This window comes from Athene cunicularia (assembly GCF_003259725.1).
Source record: "Athene cunicularia isolate RWA chromosome 3 unlocalized genomic scaffold, athCun1 chr3_part1, whole genome shotgun sequence".
Lineage (NCBI taxonomy): Eukaryota > Metazoa > Chordata > Aves > Strigiformes > Strigidae > Athene > Athene cunicularia.
Genome location: NW_020799097.1, coordinates 86,125,627 through 86,151,660, shown reverse-complemented (window position 1 = coordinate 86,151,660; position 26,034 = coordinate 86,125,627). Strand labels below are relative to the sequence as shown.

General features: G+C 36.2%; 2 protein-coding genes across 2 annotated transcripts in view; one reads left to right on the top strand and one right to left on the bottom strand.

The window, feature by feature from the left end:
* The window catches only part of ADSS (adenylosuccinate synthase), a 23,047-nt gene extending 3,372 nt beyond the window's left edge, over positions 1 to 19,675 (top strand). Inside the window, exons 3-12 of the mRNA XM_026845807.1 lie at positions 1,181 to 1,231; positions 3,411 to 3,477; positions 6,413 to 6,520; positions 6,791 to 6,872; positions 8,661 to 8,787; positions 11,051 to 11,205; positions 11,539 to 11,663; positions 12,726 to 12,823; positions 17,588 to 17,737; positions 18,891 to 19,675. Of these exons, the coding sequence (XP_026701608.1) occupies positions 1,181 to 1,231; positions 3,411 to 3,477; positions 6,413 to 6,520; positions 6,791 to 6,872; positions 8,661 to 8,787; positions 11,051 to 11,205; positions 11,539 to 11,663; positions 12,726 to 12,823; positions 17,588 to 17,737; positions 18,891 to 18,943 (1,016 nt within the window). The 3' untranslated portion in view covers positions 18,944 to 19,675. The remainder of the gene's footprint in view (positions 1 to 1,180; positions 1,232 to 3,410; positions 3,478 to 6,412; positions 6,521 to 6,790; positions 6,873 to 8,660; positions 8,788 to 11,050; positions 11,206 to 11,538; positions 11,664 to 12,725; positions 12,824 to 17,587; positions 17,738 to 18,890) is intronic.
* Positions 19,676 to 21,337: 1,662 nt separating this feature from the next.
* On the bottom strand, positions 21,338 to 25,755 carry C3H1orf100 (chromosome 3 C1orf100 homolog). Its single transcript, XM_026844589.1, is given in 6 exon segments — positions 21,338 to 21,435; positions 23,374 to 23,452; positions 23,454 to 23,559; positions 24,088 to 24,360; positions 24,533 to 24,606; positions 25,723 to 25,755. Coding segments are annotated over 6 exon segments (663 nt in total).
* Positions 25,756 to 26,034: the final 279 nt, after the last annotated feature.

Genomic DNA, 26,034 nt, shown 5'->3' with positions numbered 1-26,034 from the left:
TTATGGACACTTTCATCCTGCTTACCCAGAATTCCTGTCCCTTACATTGTGTACTTCTCCAAACTATTGTCATGCTCTTCCTATCACTTCTTCCTGCATATCTCCTTGTTTTGAGCCTGCAGTCATGCCTCTCAGTGAGTAAGTGGTCATTGACAGTTTGCTAAACAGCACAGAAACTAAAGAGCCTCTATTGCTAGTTACTTGATTCATAAACAGTGCTTGCTGAATTCTTGGGTCCAGCTTCTGGTGACTGTATCCTTGCAGTCAACATTAACCCTTTAATTGATGGGAATTGGTGGTTAATTGCTTCTTTTTGGCTGTTATATTGTGACTTGGTAGTGGGATCATCTTGCCCTGCCTAATACTTCTATGGGAATTAAGCCAGTGGGCATAGAAATAGATTTACTCTGATGACGTTAACTGCTTATAGTTTTGAGGCCTGTGATAGGTGATACTACTGATACTCTCTTTTGATGTGTTACTGGTTTATGTTTCTTTAAAAGATTATTGCTTGAAAACAGTAAAAAAGGATGCCCATTTGCCATGTTTTGTTTGGTGGACTCAGGGTTGAGTAGGAAAGTCCTCATCCTTTAACAATACAGTAGGCAGGAGAGAGCTTTTTTACAAATCCTCCTGTCTTTATCTGCTCTCTCTTGGTCTTGTCTGTTCTGAAGTTTGTTCTATCTTCTCTTAGGTCTGCCTTGTGTTTAAAGTATCTTTTGGAGGAAAAAAATCTGGTTTAGGATTCCACTGAAAGGGTTTACAGGTTAAGAAAAAAAAGGGCAAGACCAAAATGACTGGAGTATTATAATAGATTATTACTATTAATTAGGACTGTACCATGAAGGTTATAGTGAAAAAGTCTTAAATACTTGGTATTTTGCTGTTCAGAATGCTTTTATGTGTGTGAAATTAGGTGATATGCAAATAGTTTCAAATGGCAGGTCTCTTCATTCTTTAGCTAGATGTTATCATACTTAAAGCTTTTGATCTGCTGATCTTCTGGGTTTGTTATGGCCTCAAGATGGTTCAGTTCTGCTATCCCCCCCCGGAATGTGATTGCTCAATATTTAAATAGATTGACTGAAAACTAAACATAAAAAGTATTTATCCTTTGTACATTAGAAGACAAAAATGCTATACAAAACATAATTTGAACGATTTAATTTTGTCTTTTAAGGGCTAGAAGGCTGGGAAAAAAGACTAATAATTTCTGACAGGGCTCATATTGGTAAGTTCCTGTTTGTGGTTTGTTTTCTCATTGATTTTTTTTTTTTCTTAATCTTTGTTTTTTCTGAACATTTCTTGGCACTAAAAGCGTGACAATTTTTAACCATCTCTTTATATAGGTATGTACTTTTCTTTGGATTAAGCCTCCATTTGCTGCTTTGGTTTATCGAAGATCCTTGAAAAAAATTGTTCATCACTCAGGACCTTCCCAGGTTTATATTCTAGTGGCTCTTTAATCCTATTCCATAAAAATAATCTGGTCAGGAAAGCAGGTTCACTTTCCAAGCCAAGGTTAGAAGTGCAGAGTAGTCATAAAGCAGTTCAGGAGTGAATTGACTGAAGGATTCATTTCCCTCTTTGGTGTAAAAGCAGTGTTGTTCATAGCAGCTTTTCTGCTGGGAAGCCACGTGACTGGGTGTGACTTCCAAACAGGCTCTATACCAAGTAAATTGCCACATACTTCAGAAAGGAGACTTTATGGGAAGGACTCTATAGAGATGGAGAGAATAGCTGCCCGCCTCAGGGAGCTCATCAGTCAAGTGTTGACTCCAGCCTATGCTCCAGACAGCTCTGCAGCCTCGACTAAAATAGTATTTAGAGTCCAAACCACCAACATAGAGCTTCAGAGGCTCTTCCTGTATCACTCCTAGGACATCTCTATTACATAAATTTATCCTTCAAATTAAATCTTTAGATATTGTGACATAATAGTTATGTAACTGCATGTATTAGGAAATGAGATTATCGCTGCTCTGGTAGTCATCTTCTGAAGATGCAAACTTTTTAGGTCTTTATCAGATAAAAGCTTATAACACCGGAAAAAAGTTTGGTGCTTTTTTTGTTTGGGTTTTTTTTTTCCTTTTTAGCTGATCTGGAACAGCTTAGTGAGTAAACATGTTATTTCAGAATAAATATGATTTTTACTTTGGAGTAAGTACTGAGTTTAAAATAGTTGAGCAACGGTTCCTAAGTTAATAAAATCCTTTCTGAGAGTAAAATCACTGTAGGTGAATTACTTAGAAGCAATTAGATTATTAGAAAAACTGTTCTGCAGTGATTATATTGCAGTGTCAATACTGTGAAGATTTCATAGCTAAACAAGTCCTGAGTAAAAAGGACCAGTTATTGATTGTCACTCTTAACATAAATGAACTTTCAGAATGCTTCTGTTTAGAATGTTTTGATGACAGTCTGGAGATCTTTTTCCATGATGAATACACCTTCTCTAAAATGGGTGTTGGTGATCTGTGAATGATTAGTCTGTAACAAAAGATCAACTAAAAATAGGTTCAAGCCACTGGGGTTAATTTAATCCTTTAAATTATGGAGATGTGTGAAAATAAATTGGTAAGGCAAACAAGGAAAACCACTCTTGTTCTAGAGAGACCAGAGTACTTAAATGAGTCGGTTTCTTGCAAGTTTTCAGTCTTTCCTGTGTGATGTGTATATTAGTTTAACTTCCTGGAGATGGTACTTAAGAAAAATAAGCTGACTTCTGTTAACATGAAAACTGTTACAGCATTGTATTTGACATGAGTCCTGTCAGATCTTTTTTTTTTTTCTTTTCTTTGATGATAGACAGAGAATTGGTGCAAGGAATACTTTGTATAATATTTGTCATTAATAATATGTAATGCTTTAAAAGAATAATCAGGGCTTGTGAAGATGAATTCTGTTTACATAACAGATGTTGGTGGGACCTTTATTTCCAGATGTGTTTTAATCACTGTTGTCTAAAACATAAAAATAAAATAGTTTAAGAAATTTTTAGAATGAATGAGAATGTTTACTTGAAGTTCCCACCTTAAATTTCATCAGTATGTTTTTTACTATAACCTGTTTTTCCGGATTTTTTTTCAACTGCGTGTTTTGTTTGTTGTCCATACATTCTTTTGGGCTGCTACAAATCTGAAATAGTTTAGTTATTCTGTAGGAGGTGTATCCACAGTCTGCAAGTATTCTACAAAATAAACGCCTTTTTTTAAAAACTAAGAACTCTTCCCTTTGAAAAAATGTAACTTGTAAAAAAGGAGAAAAAAATTGTTGTTTTATTTGTTTCTCTTCAATATATATTTTTTCCACATTGATAAACAGAGGTAGAGTTGATTTAAAGAAGTTGTTATTGATATGGTAATTCATTTAACACAAATTTTCTACTTAAGTTATTTTTATTTTCTTAGTATTTGATTTCCACCAAGCTGCTGATGGCATCCAAGAACAACAGAGGCAAGAGCAAGCGGGAAAGAAGTAGGTAGTTTTATTTTGTCAAATATAGGAGGACTTACTACAAATATATGACTTAATACATTGGTTTTCTGTTATTGTTTGTCATCAGTTTAAAAAAAAAAAATTATCCTTGTAACTCTTCAGTGTGGAGTATGCAGGGATCATTTCTTATGCTTCAGTTCTCCAGTGGTTAGCAAAAGATTATATTCTTAATGCAAGGGGTGTATCTTGATATTTTGCCTTATGAAAAGGTTCCTAGTTCCTAATTTGCTTTATAAGAAGAGTTCCTGCTTCCAAATGTTTAATTGTTTACTGGAGGTATTTGTTTATCTACAAATGTATTTCTGTTTATGAAGATTGAAGGACCCTTTTATCATCTCCAAATAACTGAAATGTCTGATCTGACTAATTTGGTATCTCAGAGTGCTTCATTGTCAGAAGTGCAGGTAAATGTTTACATTGTCCACTACATGCTGCTACTGAAGTTTTTGCAACTTTAAGAAACCAGCTGCTGTGTTTCTAACTTGTGATTTCCAAGTAGCTCACTAGTTCTTGAGGATGGGGGAAAAGCTGACAGGATTAACTGTGACAGCTACAAAGTGATGAAACAGTATAGACTTCTGAGATACCAGTAAATTTAATCTCTCTTCTTGGAGGTTTGTCTGTGTGGATGGAAAGTAATTCAGTCTTCCTTACTGAGACCTGTAAAGGGTATCATCCATGACAATAATCTTTAAGAGAATGTCTGATTTGGGCTTATCTTGCTTCACACAGGTTGCTATTGAGTGATAACTTACCAATTATTCTTTTTCACACTTGACTGTGCTGTCTAGTTGCCTCTTATTTTAGGAATTAAAAAGTAAACAGGAAGAACATACATATATATGGAAGAGTGTACGTTTTTTTAATGAGCCAGTATGTGTATATTGGCTATTGTTGAATGTTTATGGAGCCCAAGCTAAAATTGCTATATGACAATATTTGCAATTAAAAACACTGTCAGTCACTCAGCTACTTGTGAGAAGGAACCACTTTATTAGTTAGTCTTAAAGATTGTAAGGGAAAGCCCAGGGAAGAAATAACAACTTTTCTCCAATTAATTTGCTAAAGAAACCCACAAAAAAAAGTTACATTCAAAGATAAAAATCTTGAGTCACTCTTAAAAGTGCTGTATTCTTCATTCTGAGGGGTTCTTGAAATTCTGCAACAATCATACCGTTTCTGAGCTTTTTAAAACTGGTCATGGATTGAAAGTACTAAGCTATCTATTTCCTTTTAAATTTTAATTTAAATTTTAAATCTCAGTGACTAGCAGGGGAAGTGCTACTAGAGGCTGGCTAAGAACAGGCTATCATAAACCGATTATCAAAAGGCTGTCCTCTGTTTGGAGGTGCAATGGGGAATTGAAATAATCTAGCATGTCTAACTGTAGATTTGACTGCATAGCATATTTGGTATTAAAATTCTTTTGTGTCCAATACTTCAAAGTTGATCATTATGAATAGTGAGTTTATTTTTTATTTTCACAATGCTTTTATCTGTTCAAATGTAGCTCAAAAAAGGTCACACATAAGGGTTGTGTAGCTTCCCTTGCAGAAAGGTTATAGAATAGGTAATCTAATGTAGTATATTATGCTTATACAGTTGTTTAAGACACAGTATCCTGGTCTGGTTACCTTATACTGTGTGATACAAAGTTGATTAGAATGTCTTTGGTTTTGGACTAGAGACAAACATACCACTCCATGAGACTACTCAGTATTGTGTCTAATTGGAAGACTTTTGTTTTTTCCAGGATTATTGTTCTCAATCTACTCCAAACTACTAATGACCTAACTAAAATGAATTATGTACTGATTATGAACTGTATTTCAGTTCACTCCTATCAATTGATACCCTTTAATATAAAGTTTAGATATAACTTGTCCCTTCTACTTGAAATGGGAGTCCATCTTGAACTGAGTTATGGTATGGTACCTTCAAGGTAGTTTGAAGAAATCTGGGTCACTTATACAGAATTTATAATTGAAGAAGATAAAGCTGTGTGTGTTAGGGGAAAAAAACCCCTAACAAACCGAAATATGTGTAGAACTAACCTTATCAATATATGGCACACCTTTGAAAGTGCTGCACACCTGATCACTTCTTAAAAAGTTAATTGCTTGAGAGATGGGGAAGCTGTTTGATAATCTACCTATGATGAGTACAGTTTGGCTCGATTTTGATAGCTATTTAGGAAAACTGGCAGAAGACACTTTCTGAAGTAGCTGTACTTCTCTGACCTGAAGTCAGTGCAAGCAAGTTGTATCTTATGGTATCACTGGCACAAACTGGGAAAGTCTTTTAAGGCAGAGTGGGTAGGTAAGGGTAAGAAAAAGAATTCAGGTTTTCAGAATCAGCTACAGTGGAAAATGTATGCCTGAACCCTTTTGAATGTACAGCATTTTGAGTATCATTGTTTCTCTTAGATGCTTGGCAGTGTTTTCTGTTTGCCTGGCTCCAACTGAGGCATTTAGAATGAAATGAAATATGTCTTACATAGAAAATTGAAATCCATACTGTTTGTGCTTTTGCTTTATGGAGGACTTCAGGTCTTCAGGACAGTTTTTTAGTTAGTTTAGTTTATAGTAATGAAGGATGTTGTCTTGGCATCCAACTCCTTAAGTATGAAAGTTGGGAATTATATACAAATAAATATGTAAGAGTTCACTACCGTTTGAAAAGTTACTGGTTTAAAATCAGAAGTATATAGAAGATTAATATATATAAGTGTATAAACAATGATTCTGAATCTAAGTTACATTCTAAAAATATCTCATGTTTTAAATGCTTAAAACAAGGTTCTAAATGCTCACAATTAACAACTTTTTGTTTTATGCTAAGGATGTATTAGCTTTAAAGAAAAAACACTTTTAGTTTTATATCAAGAATAACTCCTGTTATTATCTTTTGAAAGTTTGGGAACTACCAAAAAAGGAATTGGTCCAGTGTATTCTTCAAAAGCAGCTCGAAGTGGACTCAGAATGTGTGATCTTGTTTCTGATTTTGATGAATTTTCTGAGAGGTAATTTCTGTATTTTAGTGTACAGTTGTAAGCATAGTTTTCAGTTTCTGGGTAGTACCTTGTATAAGAAGTTATATCTGATTGTTGTTACTTTTAAAATTTAAAATTATTTTTAAATTACAGTAATTATAGTTTTATTAAATATTTAGAATTAAAATATTTTATTGTTTAATTATGAAATAATTTCAGATGTGTAACCAGTAAAACCTAAGGTTGGTGGGGGCATGAGAAGGAAAACAAAGACCTCAGTGAAGCATTTTTGCTTTCCAGGTTCAAAGTGTTAGCCAATCAGTACAAAGCGATATACCCTACCTTAGAGATAGATATTGAAGGGGAATTGAAAAAGCTCAAGGTAAGCCTGATTCTGTCTGTTAAATGATATAATCGTTGCGTACAGTTATATGTAAATCTGGTGACTGACAATTGTGCTGTCAGTCACCAGATTTACAGATAATATGTATCATGGGGTATTGGTATGTGTTAATTTTAGAGTCTGCTAGCATCTTTAAAGACACTTGAGACCCTGCTTTATGCAGCATTTCAAAACTTGGTTTCAAGAGAAATATTGTAAACTTTAAGAAAAAGGCTTGTATAGGGAGAACTATTTTTGACCTCCACAGGCTCAAACATACTGGCTAGGAGAAAAAGACTCAGGATTGTAGTTTGGGGGAAGGTATGTTTCATTGTAAAGCAAAATACTAACTCCTTGTGTCAGAAACTTAAACATTGAATTATTATTATTACTTCTAAGTAATAAACCTTAAGGAAAAAAATACTGTCTAGCAACACAGAAAAATGTAAGTTGATAGCAACAGAACTAATGAAGCCTGATAGCCAGCAAACTAGTCTTGTGGTTAATTATGAATTTTGATTTGATGTTTTCCCTGCAATTGGGACAGTTATGAAATTTCTCACTAATATTAATTCTCTTATGCCTAGTAGTGTGATTTTTGCAGTGCACCCAAGTTCTTATTTGAAAAAAATTTTCAGGTGTCTTACCCTTACCCAGCCTTTTTGTTCCTACATTTTAGAGAAACTTAACTGTATGAGGTATTTTTTACCCCTTAGAAAACTTCAACCAAATTTGACAAATTGTTTAAAACTATTGAGGCATGTGTGGAACAGGGAAAGGCATGCATGTTGAATTCTTTTAGAAAATCAGGCCAAAGGAATCATCCTTCTGGTATCTTTAATTGCCACTAAACTCAGTTTAACAGCACTAGAAAGGAGTATATGAGAGTTCTTAGCACTTCTGTCTTTCTTTAAATAATATCTGTTATGTTGAGTACTAGTATTTTTATCAATATGTAGACCTAAAAATCAGTTACAGTTGATTTTTTTAATCCTTTATGGCTAATACGCATTAGGATTACAGAATATCAGAAACTCGTTGTTAGGCTGGAAACATAATGTGTATTTGTAGCTTGAGGAAAAAATGCTTGCACTTAATGTTTGTTTTATGCTAATGCACTTGATTAAATTCTGAAAGACAAAGTGTTATATTTCAAGTGAAGTGAATCATGAGAATGAGAACTTCGATGTGTTCTCATGGGGAAAAAGGCTGTGTACCAAGTATTATTCTGAACGTTACCGGCTTCTTACATCCAGCTACTCAGTGGCATTCAGGCACTTGACCCTTAATTCCACTGAATAACTTTTTACTTTTACTTACAAACATACTTGTATGTATATTGAAAATTAATGCTGCTTTACAATTGTGTGCACTTGTTGGCTTCAGATGGCCAGAAATGGAACTTATCACATACTCATTTTGCAAGAGAGATTTTGAACATTTGGAAACGAAATACGGAATACAGTAAAGTCTTGTGATCAAGCTTGAATATTTCTGAAGTATTTCAGAAGTTTGGATTTTATTCATTTAGGGTTGGGTGTGTCGTCCCCCCGCCCTTTTGTTCTTTCTTTCCTCCTAGGATAAGCATACATGTGTATTGTGTGAATCTGAGTTTAATGTTTTTCCCTCCCTTGGTCATGTATTATGGCATATTTACCATTTCTTCATTTGCTTTTTCTTCTTAAAAGGAGTAAGAACATTGTTATGAGGGAGCAATAATAGTTGTAAGCTCTGGCTGGCTTTATCACAATGAAATTATAGTATACAATATTCTTTTGTATTATTCAGGGCTGCATGGAAAAAATAAAACCAATGGTAAGGGATGGTGTTTATTTCATGTATGAGGCTTTACATGGACCACCAAAGAAGATCTTAGTAGAAGGTGCAAATGCAGCACTGCTGGACATAGATTTTGGTAGGTACAACCTTTTTGAGACACGCTGCCATATACTTATGTTGTGAAAGAGGAATGCTAAATATAAACTCTTCCATGTTTAGCTATTCTCATGGCAGAAGTGTTTTGTATTTTGGAAGAAGAGTACTCTATGACTAGCAAATAATTAAGTGGGGTGGAAAAGTTTTTAATTAAATTCTTTCAAAAAGCTTTAGACTCTCCCAAAATTAATTATTTGAATGTCAGTAAAGATCTTTTATTAAATAGAGTGTACCTGTTACTTCAGTGTCTAAATTTCATATGAAATAACTCACAGTTGTATACATTATGGAAAACACTTGAGAAGAAAAATGGTGAACTTTGAGAGGCAAAGTATATATGCAAAATACTTGTTGACTTTTGAAGAATCAGCTTGGTTTTTTTTTTTAAACCCTTTTATATAACACTTTTCCACTGTTTCATGATGTAAGGAAAGATGTTGAGAATCTGGATTGCTAATGAAGAAAAAGTGAAAAGATTATCCAAGTCAATTTGCAATTGTAAATGGTGCAGTTTTTCTTAAAACATTAATTTTGCTAATAAAATGAGAAGCTTCTATATAGAAGCAGCTTTTAAAAAAATTATATTATTAAACATTTGTTACCATTATATTGTAAGGACAGATAAATTATTATACCTCTGTATAGGCAAGAGCAGCCTATATGATTGGCTTCTGCATTTTGTCACTTTTTTTCTTCAGTCTCACTAGTCTTGTAACTGCATCGTTTTTACGTTGGAAAGATTCTTAAGACTGAAGTTGAAGCCTGTAAGGACTACTGTCAAAACAAATACAAAATTGGCATGCACTCTGCTTTCAACTGATAGGAGGTCTGGGCATTTACAAATGTACTGAGTTTGGAAGCCTCCTCCTTCAAGAGGAAGCTGTGTCGTAAGATTAGTCACTATAAGTCTAAGCACCAAGTTTTCCCATGATAATCTGAATATTGGAAGAAGCTTCCTTTTTTAACAAGTTAAAAAAAGGAAAGAAGTCTTCAAATGCACTTGTCACAGGGAAATGTTTGCTGAAAAACAGATACTTGCAGAAAACTCTTGGTGTGGTTGTTTTTTGTAAGTAGTAAGGATTTTAGATTTCATGTAAGTATAGGAAGTGCAAATAGTCTGAAACTCATCAGGTATGTCTATAATATGTACAGAGTCGTTTGGGTTACTTGGGTTTCTCTCCTGCCTGTGCTGCAAGACACACACACACAGAATATTTGCTCTCCTTAGGTAGATACCATCGGTGGATTGGACACTATATGTTAAGAGTAGACAAGTCCTAGTCAAAATATTTGATTTGAGCATTCTGAATGAGGCTGTTTTCTTTGCCTTGGTGCACAGAAGCCTTAATACTGAATGAGTTTTATGAATGTGTGTCTGCTGGCAGCGAATATGGTAAATCCTCAGCCTTGCAGTCCATCCTACTTTTCTGGAGTGTGTAGTGAAGCTCACATGCGTGTGTGTCTGTAGGTGTGGGGATGTGTGGTCTTCTGTGTTTTTAAACAGAGAGGATAAACCAATGTCAGTTATACCAGACTGAGAGCTGAAAATGAGTAAGAATTGTCTCATTGAATCTGTTTGTGACATCCACTAGCAATATTTACCTGTCAGTAAAGTTCAACTACTGTGTCCTAGGAAAGAGACTAACTAGTGCGTGCAAATGACTTTTTATCAAGAGAAAGAATGTGTCTTTCTGTTGATAGATTTAAGTTAAAGAAGCTAGAGATGCCTGAAGCTAGTCTGCAAAACTTCACTAAACAGTCTCTGAAGGATTTTGACTTTTTAAAGTTAACTGTGTTGCTTTCAGTTCCTTTTGTCTTGGCTGTTCCTCTCTTACCCATCTCTGATTCTTGCAGTAAAAGAAAAAAAAGACTGAAGCATGAAGTAGAAGTCTCTTGCTTGTACATAGTGACTGTGTGGCTGAAGCATTTGGTCACAATTCAGATCAGCTAAGGACTGGCATGCTCTGTTTCATCTTCCATTACATTTTTTTCTTGTTTTGTTTTGTTTTAAATGTAAGCCTAAGGATTTTGAGATATTTGACTTTTATCTTTGTTGTCTGGACAGTGTTTTATGAGGGCTGAATATTTAGCTAAATACAGATTCTCACCACTAATGAACTAGACAGTCTAGGAGATGTCTTTTTCTTTCTTTAATTGTGGAAATACTTTTTTCCCATTTGATTATTTAAGCAAAATTGTTTAAAATCACTGTTCTATTTATTTAAACCATTTTTCTTAAACAGGCACATACCCTTTTGTGACTTCATCAAACTGCACAGTTGGAGGTGTGTGTACAGGTCTGGGCATGCCACCTCAGAATGTTGGGGAAGTGTACGGAGTTGTGAAAGCATATACAACGAGAGTTGGAATTGGTGCCTTTCCTACAGAACAAAACAATGTGAGTATTATCAGCCCTAGATGTGACCTGTAACTGTATGAAGTAACTTGGTGTGTCTGTCTTGTATTACATCAGTGTTACTGGTTAAATGCAAGTAGATGACCATGTGAGAGATTTGCTCAAGTAGCATTCTCTTGAATTAGAAATAGTTTTGTATTTCTGTTTTCATTCCAATGACAACTTTGTGATTAAATTAGAGGAAGAATTTTTAAGGTAACTTACAATATTGCAAAATGTTGTTAAGTATACACTTGCATATCATGTATTGCAAAAAAAACCCCAACCAAACAACAAAAAACCAAAAGCTCATGTAATAGTATTACTCTTTGTTAGGAAATTGGAGAATTGCTGCAAGCAAGAGGTAAAGAGTTTGGTGTTACCACTGGTAGAAAGAGACGATGTGGCTGGCTGGACCTTGTGTTACTGCGATATGCCTACATGATTAATGGATTTACTGCGTGAGTTATTTTGACAGCTTTGCTGGCAACTTGACATAAAATGATGAAATGATGCAGATTACTGTAAATTGTACATACACTATTTAGTAACGTTCAGATTATTAGTATTGATTTGTTGATCTGATATTTTGATAAATAACTCTCCCTCATTTTTCCTAGCATTAAATGATTTTATATCTGACATTTCTGTACTTGTAAATTTTTATTTACTTCTAGCACATATTATTTCTCATTAAAATGATCCAAGAAGCACTTATGTATCTTACTATTTGATGCTTCAAGCTACTTCAACCTCTGCCATGCCACCAAACAAAATCAAATGCATTACAAGGGCCTTAAAACCTGATACACATTTGTGGGTTTTGTTTTGTTAGTTTGTTTTCAAAATAAGACAGATGGGAACCCATCAGTATCATCAGCAGTATGTGTAAATGTAGAAAATTTAGATATGACTTTGGGATTTTAATTAAAATGAAAAATAGGTATCTGAAACAAAACTGGTATAAAATTTCTTGTAGATCAACTTGTGTAAATACAGGCATTACTTCAATTTTCCTGGGTTTGTCCTTTGTGGTTTTTACTTAAAATAGGATGCAGCCAGGTATTTAGAGAGCCAGTGTTTGATTATTTTGCTGCCTTTACTGTAGAATAGTAACATTTGGCAGACGACAGGAACAGACAATGACAAGCATCATGCTATGAAGCCATCTCAAATGAATGGTCATAAAAGTGTCTTGGCAGCACTCTGACCAATTAAAATTCTAACACTTAAAGCTATAGACCAGTTACTTTAATTGGAGAATACTTGGTCTTTGAATTTTACTGTTTTCTCATAGCACTAGATCTAAGGACACAACAAAAAGGCCATTTGTGTGGTTTGGTTTTGGGTTTGTTTTATTTTAAGTCACACCAGATAAATAGATTAGTGCCATGTGAGCTATTTTTCTAAGGAAAGACAATTAACTGCAATGTGCAGGAATCTTTTTTTTTTTGGTATTTTTACAATGAGATGAGAGTTGAGAGTTGGTGCACTTGTTTAACCAGAATAATGTTTCTTTATAGTTTGGCGCTTACCAAATTGGATATCCTGGATGTATTTCCAGAAATCAAAGTTGGTGTTGCGTACAAACTAGATGGTGAAATCATACCTCATTTTCCTGGTAAGACTGCTTGTTTAACAATTTTAAATTTTGATGAAATATAATATGATACTTAAATGCATTTGACTTGTAAAATTTATGACAGGAATGTGTTACATCAGCATCAAGCCACTAATGTCTTCCCAGATGCACCAGAGAGACCTTATACCAGATCTGTACTTGCACCCTAAAGACACCTGTACCAAATACTGTCATTTATCTACTGGAAAGATAAAGTGCTATATAGAGCTTCTTAAATGTTTGTTACTGATTTATCCCTTTCCTTTAATACAGCTTGCATTACCTTCAAGCTAAATTAGAAGTTACGAATATATAGGAATATATATATATATATAATAAACTAATACATACTCTAAACGCAGTATTTTATTCCCACTACAGTATTTATTCCCTCTTCTAGCAGGGCAGACTTAATTTAAGCATGTGGTGGATTACATGAGAGAACTGATCCTGTTGAAAAGCCAGGTTTTTCTCTCCCTGTGTTATTTTTCTAACAGTTCACTTCCCTTTAATGGTTCACGGAGCAGCCAAAAACCTGTCACACCTACGCAATGGAAAAGAGGGAAAAGGGGTGGGGAGGAAATGAGCGATTAGTTTAGGTGAAAGCAAGACTATTTTCTAATGCTGGACTGAGAGACATCATCTTAACATGATAGAAACTATAGTTCCTGCAGAGGACAGTGGTCATTTTGTTGATCATTTTTACCTGGAAAATGTATCTGCGTGTTAAAATATTAAAATATCACAAAACATTTTTTTCATGGATAATGCATCTTTTTCAGTTTGCTGTAGTGGAGATACTTCAGAAAAGGGGAGAATGCTAACCAGTACTAAAGATTGGGATTTTTGATTTTATAATGTGCACATAACTGCCCATTTTGCATTCTAATTGCTACCTCAGGGTTTGAGGCTGGTCATGGGTTACATTTTTCGTATGATATCAGCAGAGAACTTTTTGTGGTTGAGGAGATCAACTGTAGTAATCAGATACAACTCACAGTAGGATTTATGTAGATGTAATTATGTATAAAGGAATAAGTGATGATCTGCCAGCAGTCCTTGAAAATAGCACATATCTGTTAGGGAAATTCATAAGGGATTATCAAAAAATCTTCTCTTTCACCATGTGCTTGGGGGAGTTCTCTAATTGATTTGCCCTCCAGAATCATCAGACAAAAGTGGCAGTTACAATCTGAATGCATACTGAATGACATGGCGTGCACTTTTAGTCAGGAAATTTAATACTCATCTTGCACTAAACCAGGGAATGCTTTTCCCTTTCTAAGACTCAGATATCTCCTGATAATTGCCCTTATCAAAATATTAAGGCAATTCATGTGTACTTTAGATGGCCTCTGAACATAATGGAGATTAGCCGTTTGAACTGAGAGTAGATAGATGCTTCATCTGTGGCCCTGTCTTCTAACCTGGGGTCTATTTGGACTGTGTTGTGCTCAAGCCAGGAGCACCTTCTCTGGCAGTCCATCATTAAAGATTACATAAACAGGCAGCCATGTTTTCCAGTACTAAGACTTCAGTGATTACTTTCCCCCCCCCCCCATTCATTGTGTGCCTCATAGGACCAGAATCTTCTTACAACTCCTGAGGGCAGACTTTGCTCTTTGTATGTGGCTAGGTAACAGGTAGCTGACCTTTGGTCATAGCAGCACAACGTGGCTCACCTGCCTAACTCCATTTTTCTTTACTGTGTGAACAATTAAGAATTCTGGTAGAAATTTAGTAGAAGCTGTTGTCTTTGCTGTTGACATGCTGTCTTCCTTAAGTGTCAGGGAGAAGTTTGAGCTGAACTTCTGGTAAGCTGGAAGATGCTGTCTCTCACAGTGCCTCCGTGTTCCATACCTCTCTCTTTGCTATACTCTTCAACATTTGGCAGCATTTTCAGCACATATGCTGCAGGTTACTTATTACCCCTGCCTCTGGCATAAAAAACAAAAAGGTAAACTTTCTTCCCACTTTGTATTTTGCAGACCATTAGATTATTTCTGATGTCTGCATCTCTGCATGCTGTGCACTTGTAGAACTTATTTTTTTAAAACTTGCCATTTTGGCATTTTTAATTTAATTTAGAAGAGATCTAGTCTGGGAATCTCTTGCTGGCAGGGTATTTCTTTCTCTCTCCCCTCCCTACCCTCCCACTCTCTTGGAGATGTTAGTGATTTACCCTTCTTGTGAAATGACTGTCTCTAAATTAGAAGCACACACAGTGCCCATCTTCTCAGGAAAAACATGCCATATTTCCTATATTGTTCCTTTTTCCAGCTGGATCAGAGAGTCATACGAGTCTCACTTGGTTTTTTTAGCTTAGATTTCTGTGGGCATTTCATAATCTCCTGTTAAGAAAGAACTGAAAATGTCTTGTAAATTTACAGCTGACTTCAGTTGGTATCATTGAGGCTGTAGTTTTTTTGCTATGGAGCTGGCCAGTATCTTCATTTCTGTTCAGTCATAGGAGTTTATGAAAGAAAGGTAGAACTCCCTGCTAGCTCTGAGCTGATCAGTTTAAAAGGAATGTGAAAGCCATGGTCTAGTCCTGCTCATACCTCCAGTCCAATTTCAGGCATCAGTTGACCTCAGCACAGACACGACCTCTAGCTCAGGAGACTTTGAAAACACAGATCCTTAGGAAATTGGGAGATTATTCTGGAGAAACTTTACTTCATGCCTGCTTTTTTTTCTTGTGCTCTTTCCCTGGGTATCTACTGTAGATTAGAGAAAGAGCTAGGACACTATGCTAGATGCACTTTTGATCTGACCTATATGACTGTTTTTACGTTCAGTTTCTGGAAATTGCTGGAGGATCTTTATTTTACAATGGTGCCAAGATCCCAAATTTCAGATATTCTTTTTTGAGTTGGAAGTAACATCACATCATTCCCTCTCCAAATTATGCTACCAGACTACCAGATACTATTATATCTGCTCTTTCTGTTATCTAATTCAGCTGTTAATAAGGAATATTCCAGAAAGTCTAAAAGATAAATCCCCTAAGGGAAGAGCTGAGAGAAATCTACTACACTGAGTTTATGGCTTATCTTTACCACACATCATCTTTTATCACACCTGCTGGGGCAAAATGAATCATATGAAACATGAAGAAATTTATCCCTTATTTTTTTCTTCGTCTCTTTTGGGGAAGTAAGGAATTGAACTAATACAGACTAATGGATGATTGTAGACAAGATTAGACAATTCAGTTCTAAGTGTTTTCAGATTTCTCCCAGCTAGCCTCTTCAGAGGGGATTCAAAGTAAAAATGCCTGTGGACCTGGTGTTCAGTCTGTGGACTGAGGTGTTCAGTCACTTTCATTCTCTCTTCAGAAAGAGGAAAGCTAGCATTTTACTTTAGACCATCTACAATGCCTGGAGATTAGTTTGTGGTTTTGCACTTTGAATATAGCTATTCTGTTTTACAGATCACCTCGTCAGCAGCCAACACCTCAGTTGTTACTGCTGATGACATTAAAGGAAGTGCTTATCTGTGGCCTCTGCAACCCAACATCCTTAATGTGCTTGACTGTTTGTCCTGATTACAAGTATTGATTCAGGATCATTGGCCTTAACCTGTGAATACCTTAGTCCAAAAATTGTGCATTTCTTCACTGTTGTAAGCTTTGAAATCAGTAAGGCGTAGTTCTTTTTCACCCTTACTCAAAATGCCTAGTTCCTAAAGGCTGTTCTTGCAACATTGCAGGACAAATTATTCAATATGCTGAGCTTGAGTTTGTTGGCTATGCACACACTGGAGGGGAGTAGCTGTGGTTTTGTATTTGCACCTCTACTGTGCCTCTTGCATCTAAAACCCTTTCCCCGGTTGACTAGGTGTCTTTGCAGGAATGACTTGATCTGAGACATGGAGCTTACGTAACATGAATTACAGTGCCTTTGGCATTGTCTTTTTCAGGAAGGCAAGAATGCCTGACACCTCCCATTTTCTTTATCAATGTTTTTTTGACCATTTTCAGGCTTAAGGCTTTTGTTTCACTGCCCAGTGTCATTCCAAGACTAATGTTCACATAGTTACTGGAATGATTCAATTCTAGACAGTGTTCTTAGCATCTTTTCCAGTACTTAAATCATCATAGGATTCTGTGTTAATGGACAGCGTTGTAGCAAGTTACTAAATGAGGGACAAAATGGAATATACTCATTCCTTCTATTCTGAGAAGTAATTGGAACAGTTACTGTTCATTCGTAAATCATGTGGAACTCAACACCGGTTGACAGATTTGTTGTAGAGTTTTGAGGCAAAGGGTTTGTGGGTATCAGAAGTCTATTATATATAAACAACGTCTTATAACTATGTTTAGTAAAAAGTGCACTCCTATGCCATTTAAAAATAAGTTTTAACTGCCTGATATTTACAGGCTGGTGCCTAATTTTGCCTTCATGTCATCAAAGTCTCTCATGAAGGGGGAGCTGGAACTTGTTCAGGGGAAAAAAAAAAAAACAAACCAGTGTTTTGAGGAATTAATTTTCCTGAAAAGGTGTTTTCTGAACTGAAAAGATAGTGGTTTAAGAAAAACATATATATGTGACTGAGTACTAGAATTCCTGAAGTCTTAATGTTTTTTTTCTCTGTTTATTTTAACAAAAAAGGACACTTCAGCACCTTTAGTGTTGGTGTTACCTTATGAGTAAACATCTTTGTATAAGAAAAGCATAAAAAGCTTTGCAGTTATGTGTTTAGTGGTAAAGAATATATAATCTTTGTAGACATAATATTTTTGTTCTCTTTGCTTCTCAGCCAACCAGGAAGTCTTAAATAAAGTAGAGGTTCAGTATGAGACACTCCCAGGATGGGATACGGACATATCAAATGCAAGGACGTTTGATGAGCTGCCTGTAAATGCACAAAATTATGTTCGCTTTATAGAAATGGAGTTGGGTGTTCCTGGTAAGTAAAACAGATTTTGTTGTTTTGGTGTTTTCCTGCTCCATGAGACCTATCTTGTACTTCGCCTTAATGAAGATTTAAAATATCAAAAACTAGTTTGTAGCTGTGCTTATTCTGATGTACCTGGTGATACTTGTAACTATTGTTTTACTTCTTTTCATCTTACCTATTTAGCTGTTGAATTGAAAATTTTCAAAAGTTTTAATATGCATTCTTTCTTTGGCTTATATTACAGTTCTTGTTCAACTGAAGTTTTTATAACTTGCTTAAGTATTTTTTTGATTGGTTATAATAGGGGTTTAGTTCTGCTGCTATTATAAAGTCAGTAGGACTACTGGTATATTAATGCAATTAAATATAATTGATGGTAAGAGGTCCTAAACTAACAAATTTCTCTTATGCTCCCTAATAAAGATCATAGAATCACAGAATGGTTTGGGTTGGAGGGGATCTTAAAGACCATCTATCTCCAACCCCTCTGCCATGGGCAGGGACACCTTCCACCAGACCAGGTTGGTCAAAGCCCCGTCCAGCCTGGCCTGAACACTGCCAGGGAGGGGGCAGCCACAGCTTCTCTGGGCAACCTGTTCCAGTGCCTCACCACCATCACAGTAAAGAATTTCTTCCTTATATCTAAATCTACCCTCTGTCAGTTTAAAACCACTGCCCCATATCCTATCACTACAGTCCATGATAAGGAGTCCCTCACCACCTTTCCTGTAGCCCCCTTTAAGTACTGAGAGGCTGCTATAAGTTCTTCCCAGAGCCTTCTCTTCTCCAGGCTGAACAACCCTAACTCTCAGCTTGTCAGATGATCCTGTGGTTCCATCCAAAGCTGGGGATGGAGTGATGATGCAAATCTTTACTTTTCTGACAGTTTCTTATGTATCCTTTTTCCAGTGATCTGGAAAACTGATCTACTTATTATGGCAGCTTCAGGACTATTCCTGCTTTTCTGAGTTACCAATGCATTCTTACTTTGAGAACAGTAGACATAGTTATAATTTCTTAATGTACGAATAGTATATGCTGTGTTTTTCTTCAGAGTGTGGTACTTAAGATCTTAAGCACTTAAGAAGATAAGATACAAAAAGTTACAATCCAGTCTTGCTTTGTATTACTTATAATAAAAGTTTGCTTTTCTCTCCTGCAGTTAAATGGATTGGAGTAGGGAAATCCAGGGAATCAATGATCCAGCTGTTTTAAAGATTTCAGATGCATGGAAGAAAGCACACTCCTCAAAAGACTGCTCATTCTTAAATGCATTAGTAGCCCGCAAAGCAAAGATGTTGGAAAGATAGATTTTTGCATGGAAAGAAATGCTAGAGTTGATACCCCCAAATCAATCGCTACTCCTGAAAGAGACTTTAACATGAACCTCTATCAGTTCTTGTTCAACTGCAATTTCCAGGACACTTGTCATTGTTGTTCAAGGTGCCATCAGATTTTTTTTTCTTTACCTAATATTTACTTCATAATGTAATTCCTGTTTGAAAATCTAAGGTAGCATTACTTTCATGACTGTTTGTCTTTGTTATCTTCTCTCTGCTTTTGGCGGTGTTACTTCCCTGAAATTTTAGACAGTAAAAATAATGCAGTTTTGCACAGATAGTTTTACATCCTCATTATTTGTATTCCTAAAGCTGTTGTATTCTTAATGGCTGCTCTTGTGAGTAATTAAAGAGGGGGATTCTGATTTTATAATGCTATAAATGCTGTCTAAATTATTGTGTGATCTGTTTTTTAAAAAAAAAAGATGTGATGCCAAGTTGTTAAGAATGTCCAGGTTTTTTTAGCTGTATAACACAGAAAACTTACTCTTTGTAACTCACAGAGGACACTCAAGTGTTTACCAGGAAGTGTGCCCAGAAAGTTAGAAAATTGATATTGTAAAAAGTTCATTTGCAATTATTAAAGAACTGTTCTGATTTTGAGTTATATGTTTTATAATGCAACTCTTTTTTTTCCCTGTATTTTAAAAACCCTGTACTTCTCTACTTCCCATGCACATATCTCAAACTGTTTCCCCAGTTAAATGAGGTTATATTTATATTTGGTGAGAAGTCTAACATTTTGATGCCCTTTTAAATTCCTTTCTATATAGTCTATAGAAAATCTTTCTCTGGAGAACTGGCAAAGCACAGACACTTTTGCAATTATAGATTGAAGATGCTTTAGAAATAACATTTAAAGTATTCAGTGTATTTGCTTTAGATGTAGGGAAAATAACAAGTATTCACCTCAAGGCATCTAACATTTTGGCTTATTAGTGTTGGGGAATGTTCTAGAATTTTTAAAATTTATAACCAGGATTATATATTCTAAGGAATCTGATTTCTTTTGACACCAACCCAATGATTGCATATTCCCTTCCCAGATTTTTTGAGAATGAGTTTGGTTTTATACACTATACTGTGGTATGCATGTGTTTCCTTTTAACTTAAAATAAAACTTACTTTGTTTCCTAAAAATAAGTTTGTATCAAGGTGGGGCAATAGTTTTAGATTTAGTTTAGTAGATTTTGGCTATGCAGATGAATATAAAATACAAGGCCTTCCAGATTATATTTTGGGTGACCAGATGCTTCCTGAAATGGAATAGATTTGTTGGATTGATGCTGCTGTTGAGGTGTTCAGCACAGTGTTTATGTTTTCAATTGGCATAAAATTGTTTATCATAAGGGGAGGAAGAGGAGGGTTGAAGAATTAAACTACTGATATTTAAGGAGCATTTTCTATTGAATTGTTTGCATTTCACAGCAGTTAGCAGGGTGTGTACTTTAGTTGTGTAACATGGAAAGAGAAGAATACCACAGAATGCCGGAAAATGGACAGATGTATCAAGACACTTTTGTATCAGCATTGCATGTAAAGATCATTCTCCTCAGCATTAAAAACCATACAACTTCATACTCAGTTTTTCTGAAGGGGATGAGGGGTCTAGTTTTGCTGTCAGCATCGCAGTCCAGGAGAGAACCATACCATCCCTCTCTAGCTAAGGGACATCTTGAATTAAAAATCTCTGCCTAATTCCCTGATGAAGAGAAGGAAGGATGTAACTGTGTAAAACAAATTCTGATGTTCATTCAGAAGGAAAAAAAAATACTGCTATTCTCTAGGTGATAGAGGGAATTGCCCTTGCAATGTGAACAATAGGTAATAATTACTAAGTACTTGTGATTTCCTGTAGCTGTAGGAGGCACCAAGGGTATCTGTGCTGTCAGTGAAACTGCCAGCCAAGGACTGGGGGCCTAGCTGGTTCAAGGAGTGAGTAAATAAATAAATGAAGGCATGCTTTCCTTCTACAGGGAGTGAATAAATGAGGGCTTACAAGGTATTGTGTTTCACTTCTGCCAAGCAGAGACCTCCAAGTTCAAGCAAGGCCTGTTTCAATTCTTCCACTGTTGTAACTCCACTGTACAAACTACCCTTGTTTTTCAGTTGAGGAATTCATATTCCCAGGTATAGCTATAGCCTAAAGTGATACAAAGTATTTATGTAGTTAAAAAAACAAAACAGAATTGTCTTGGACTGCAAGAGTAATTTATATTCTTTTTGCTTTCTTTTAAGTTCTGATGGGATTTTTCTTTGACTTTTCCACTCAAGTGCAGGCCTGAAAAGTTGAGAACATCTTTCTACCAGTACTTGTCCAGATAATATGTGGTCCAGGATCTTTTGGTGTATATTTACTCTCATGACCTGGAACTAAGAATTTTTCTCTTTAAATATCAAGTGTTTTAACTTGGCATCTGTGAAGCTTATTACATTGTCCCTGAATGCCAGTTTTGCCTAAGTGTTTCTGGAGTGAATTCTAGGACTGATGCACAAACGCTTTGCTGGTGTTATAGAATGGTTATATCCTACCAAATTTCCCCTTCCACCAACGCTACTTTTTCTACCCCGATTTCATTTGTACATGTGGAGATATAGGCTAGGATGTGTTATCACCAGCCTGAATGTTGGGGAAAGAAATATTAAAAGTTACAGAGGTTGTTGAGGAAGAAGAGAACAGCAGTCTAATACTCTACATCCAGCAGTGTGTTTAGTAGGGGCATAGTTAAATGTCTTTTAAGGCACTTGTAATTTTTTCTGTAGCCAAAAAACTCACTGTTCTGCTTTTTTCCCCTTTCATTGGTTAAGAGCCCTTTGGCCTCGAAGGAATTGCCACACTCATTGGCAAAATGCTTTTGGCTGTCTGTTCACAGGCTAGTGGTAAGCTATAGTAAAAGGAAAAACCTTTGTACTTCAATGACAAGCATGTATTTCTCAGGCCCTTCCTGTATACTCCCTTCCTCTCTGAAGTCTCTTCTGTTGCAGGCATGTAAGGGGAGAGGATAGCAGCATAGGAGAGTAGTTGAAATTGATTCTCCTCCAAGTATCCCCTCCCACTAATGGGATGTTTTCAGGAGGCACAAATACCTGTTAGACCTGACAAGGCTGATGGCAGACAAGGTATTTTGATCTCGTGCCATTCTTGCTGCCACTGAAATATTTACAAGGTTGATTCTCCTAGGCTTGTGCTGTACTGCAGCATTTAATAGCCTTTATGTCCCTACAGTTTAGTGAGCCTCCTTTACTAACTAAATAGGAGGGGAAGTGAGGGATACTTCTGCTGCTTAGCCTTTCCATTTGTTTTGCACATGTAATTGGGTTTTGGCATGCAGCTAATGGACAAAACCTTCAGATAAAGTGGCAGACAGATAATGCTGATGTAATGCATGGCAGCTGCTTTCGTCTATCATCATCCTGGAAATCTACTTTCTAATAGAAGATCATAGTTTCCTTTTGCTGTCACAGCCAGCTCCCTTAATGAAACATAATCAAAGGTTTGGCTGGTTTCAAGAAAGTAAAGAACAAAGTAGCTGGGAATGAAGATAAGGGACAACTCAATCTGGTGAGTTTTCTCCTGCCCATATTGCTCCTAGTCTCTGAAACAGTGAAACTTAATAAACCTACTGGTACAGTTAATCAAGCACACTTCTTCTGGTGCATGACAGCTTTATCTACTTAAGGCAGACTGCTGTGCATACATACATACACACAGATGATGCATTATTTGCAGAGACAAAATTTTACACTGTTCTTTGAGTGTTACAACTTATCTGACGTGTCATGTTTAAAATACCTTGCAATAAATACACATTCAAATATCTTCTCTTCAGCTTTAAACAGGTAACGTTGAGTTAAATCCTAATGTTCTTCACTGCCACTTTAGAACTAATAAATCAAACTTAAAGCAATGTATTTTCTTACAGTATGCAATTTTTTTTTAGTGATGAATCAATGTGTGCATACATCTAGGTACTTTTTAGCTCAATACACACTACTGGCATTATCTACAGTGTGTTTGAGTAACTATTTTTAGATAATAATCTGCACAAGTACAAGCACTTTGCCTTGTTCTCATTCCTTGGTTGTCTTGTGTATATTACAGAGGGAACTGGAATATCTGAGTGTTGGTAGTGGAGAGAGGGTATGGCTTTGGGGGACAGGTGGCAGCTCTATTTTGGAAAAAGTGGGATGGCTATTCACTTTTTTCTCCATGCAGTTTAGGACTAGTTTGTTTACAGCAGAGCGAACCTCCCTAGTTGATCTTCTGTGCCCCTCTCAACAGGAAAACCAATGTGGATTTCTTATTTGTGTTGAGATATGACAAGTCAAATGCTGCTTTGTGAAAAGTTTGATTATACCAGTCACTGGTGGTCTTTTTCATTATTATTTTGAAAATGCATATACTTCCTGAGAACTGAATTGTCAGACTCAGGTTGGAATGGAGTTTCAGCTTCGTAGTTTACTGAAGCTGGTTGCAGTTTACTGAAAGGTCTAGGCAAAAACATAAATCATTCTGTAATCTCATGCTGACATATGGTATGTAAATACCATGATCCACCCAAAGGGTAGCCAGCATTATAAATGTACTTTCTAATCTCCTGCTGAAATGAGTACTCAGTATAATGCAGCTGTAATCTGATAGATATTAACAGCCTGAGAATGTGCAGTAAAACCTTAATAATTCAGTATTGTTTGATTGGCTCCATCTGACTTGTAATTAGCACGATAAGGGTTGTGCCTCTTGCAGTCGAGCAACTAGCTGCATTAGTTTAATTTTTTTTTTTTTTTTTTACAACAATTTCCATTCTAGATTCTCAAATACATAATAAATTCAGGTCATGCAGCACTCCTGGTATGGCCAAAATATTTTGGATGCAGTTTTGGTTTACTCTGTCTGGATTCTCTTGTTGTTCCTCTTCTAGGCCAAAGTAATAAAAAATCATTCGAAGTTGTTGCAACATTGCCCACAGTTGGTTTGTTCCACGGGTCTTACAGGTTTACTTGGACACACAAGCTTACCCTGGAGCTCCTCTGGCTGCAGGTGCCTTGTGGAACCCTCCTAGTTGCCCAGGATAGAAACCACAGACATCCTTTCCAGGATGAACACCTGAGCTGATGAAGCAAGCAAATAGAAGATAGTGAAGGTACAAGTAGGAGACCAGAGAGCAGGAATCCCGCCCAAGCTGTGGAAAAGCAATTGTTTTTATATGACAGTTGTGAAAAAGAAATATTTTTGTCCCAGTACAGAATTTACAAATGAATAAGGGAATAACATTGATAACAAGACAAAATCTTGTGAGTTTGTGCAGATGAAGGCATATTTTTTTTTTTTTAAAAAAAGACAAAATCTGGGCAGAATTCCCCCCCCCCCAAATGCTAAGAGTCTTGAGCAGATTTTTTTATACAATTAACTGATAACCTGGCCTGTGCACATAATGTGTGTTGTGTGGTTCAAGAGGCTTACCCTGGTTGCAGGATGGGTGCAGGATCTATAAACTCCCTTATAAGCCCCTTTGCGGAGTACGACATGCCAAATTCCTACAAACAATGATGTAAAATTTTGTTTTGTTTTGTTAAGGAGCTGCTGCTGGACCTAAAATTACTTGTTTACATGGCTTGAATGTATTAATCTCCATTTTGGTAACAATATCCACTATGGAATAGCATACCTACCTATTAGGAACCCCCCAGGAAGAAAAGAACCAACGTACGCACATAAAACTAAAGGTTTTACAAAACGTTAAATTTTGCAGAGCTGTGGGAATTTTTAGGCAGACTGATTCATTATATCAGTGGGTCTGATGGTCTGCTCGTTTGTCACAATTAAGTAATAATTTATTCTACCTCCCAAGGAATTAAATTTGGCTGCTGTGTATAAAACAGTGACTCACCAGTATTTGGAAAACAAAGTAGATGTTTTCTGTATTTTGTTGCCCATCAGAGTTGGTGAATTATGTTTGGGCCAATCCATGGCAACTACTTCACCGGAGTGTGAATTAATATTGCAGCTCCAGGAGTTTGATGATAAAATTGGTTCTCACCAGAGATCTTAGTCAGACTATTGTTTTGAATAGTATCATGACACAGCCATCCTAGAAACTCCTTGAATGCATCCACAGTTTGATGGTTTTTTTCCTAAAACTAAGACCGTTGCTTCTTCCACTTAGTTGTAGAGCATGATGTAAAAACTCCTCATCCAATTCAGTCTACAAAAGAATGTATTTTCATGCTTTAGATAATTTCAGTCAATCTTGGAAAATGTAGCTATACAACATACAAAAGTGACAACTCCAACACTCACACACAATATGAGCTGTTGAGAATCACTGTTATATTTACCAACATTTCCATATCCCTGTCAGCCAGTTCTGCACAACTGTTGTCCTCATCATAGTCAGCAGCACCAACAGAGATTCCTCTCCTCTCCCCAACTCCTCCCCGGGGGTGATTCTTCTCCAGTTTTACCCTTAGTGTGGCTTCAGTGGGAAGCGTTCCTCATCCCTCATCTTTGGGAAATGGGGGGATGTTGCCTCTTCCTTCTTCCAGCAGCAATCATGTATTCAGGTTGCCAATCCAGCTACCTGAGATAGTGCCAATAGTTACTGTGTCTACCACAGAATTGACAAGCTTTCTTCCAAACCTGGGGTTGCTTACCTGTCTCCGGGTGTACACTTCAAAGGCCCTCATTGTCAGAATTTATCCTCCATCCTGGATACATCCAGGAGTATTTTTTAAATTTCCCATTTGAATGCCTAAGTTACAGCTTTCTCTTGTAACTTTGCACATAAAACTTTAGTTACAAGTCTCAGAAGCTTTTGAGACCTGATGTATTAAAAAAACTTATTGTGTTGTGAACTAAAGTGGCTTTGGTCTTAACAGACAAGGAATGTAAAGCCCAGTAGGAAGGAGAGAGTCTAAGATGGATGTTAAATGGTTAATGTAGGGGCCTGCAGGCAGTCTGACAGA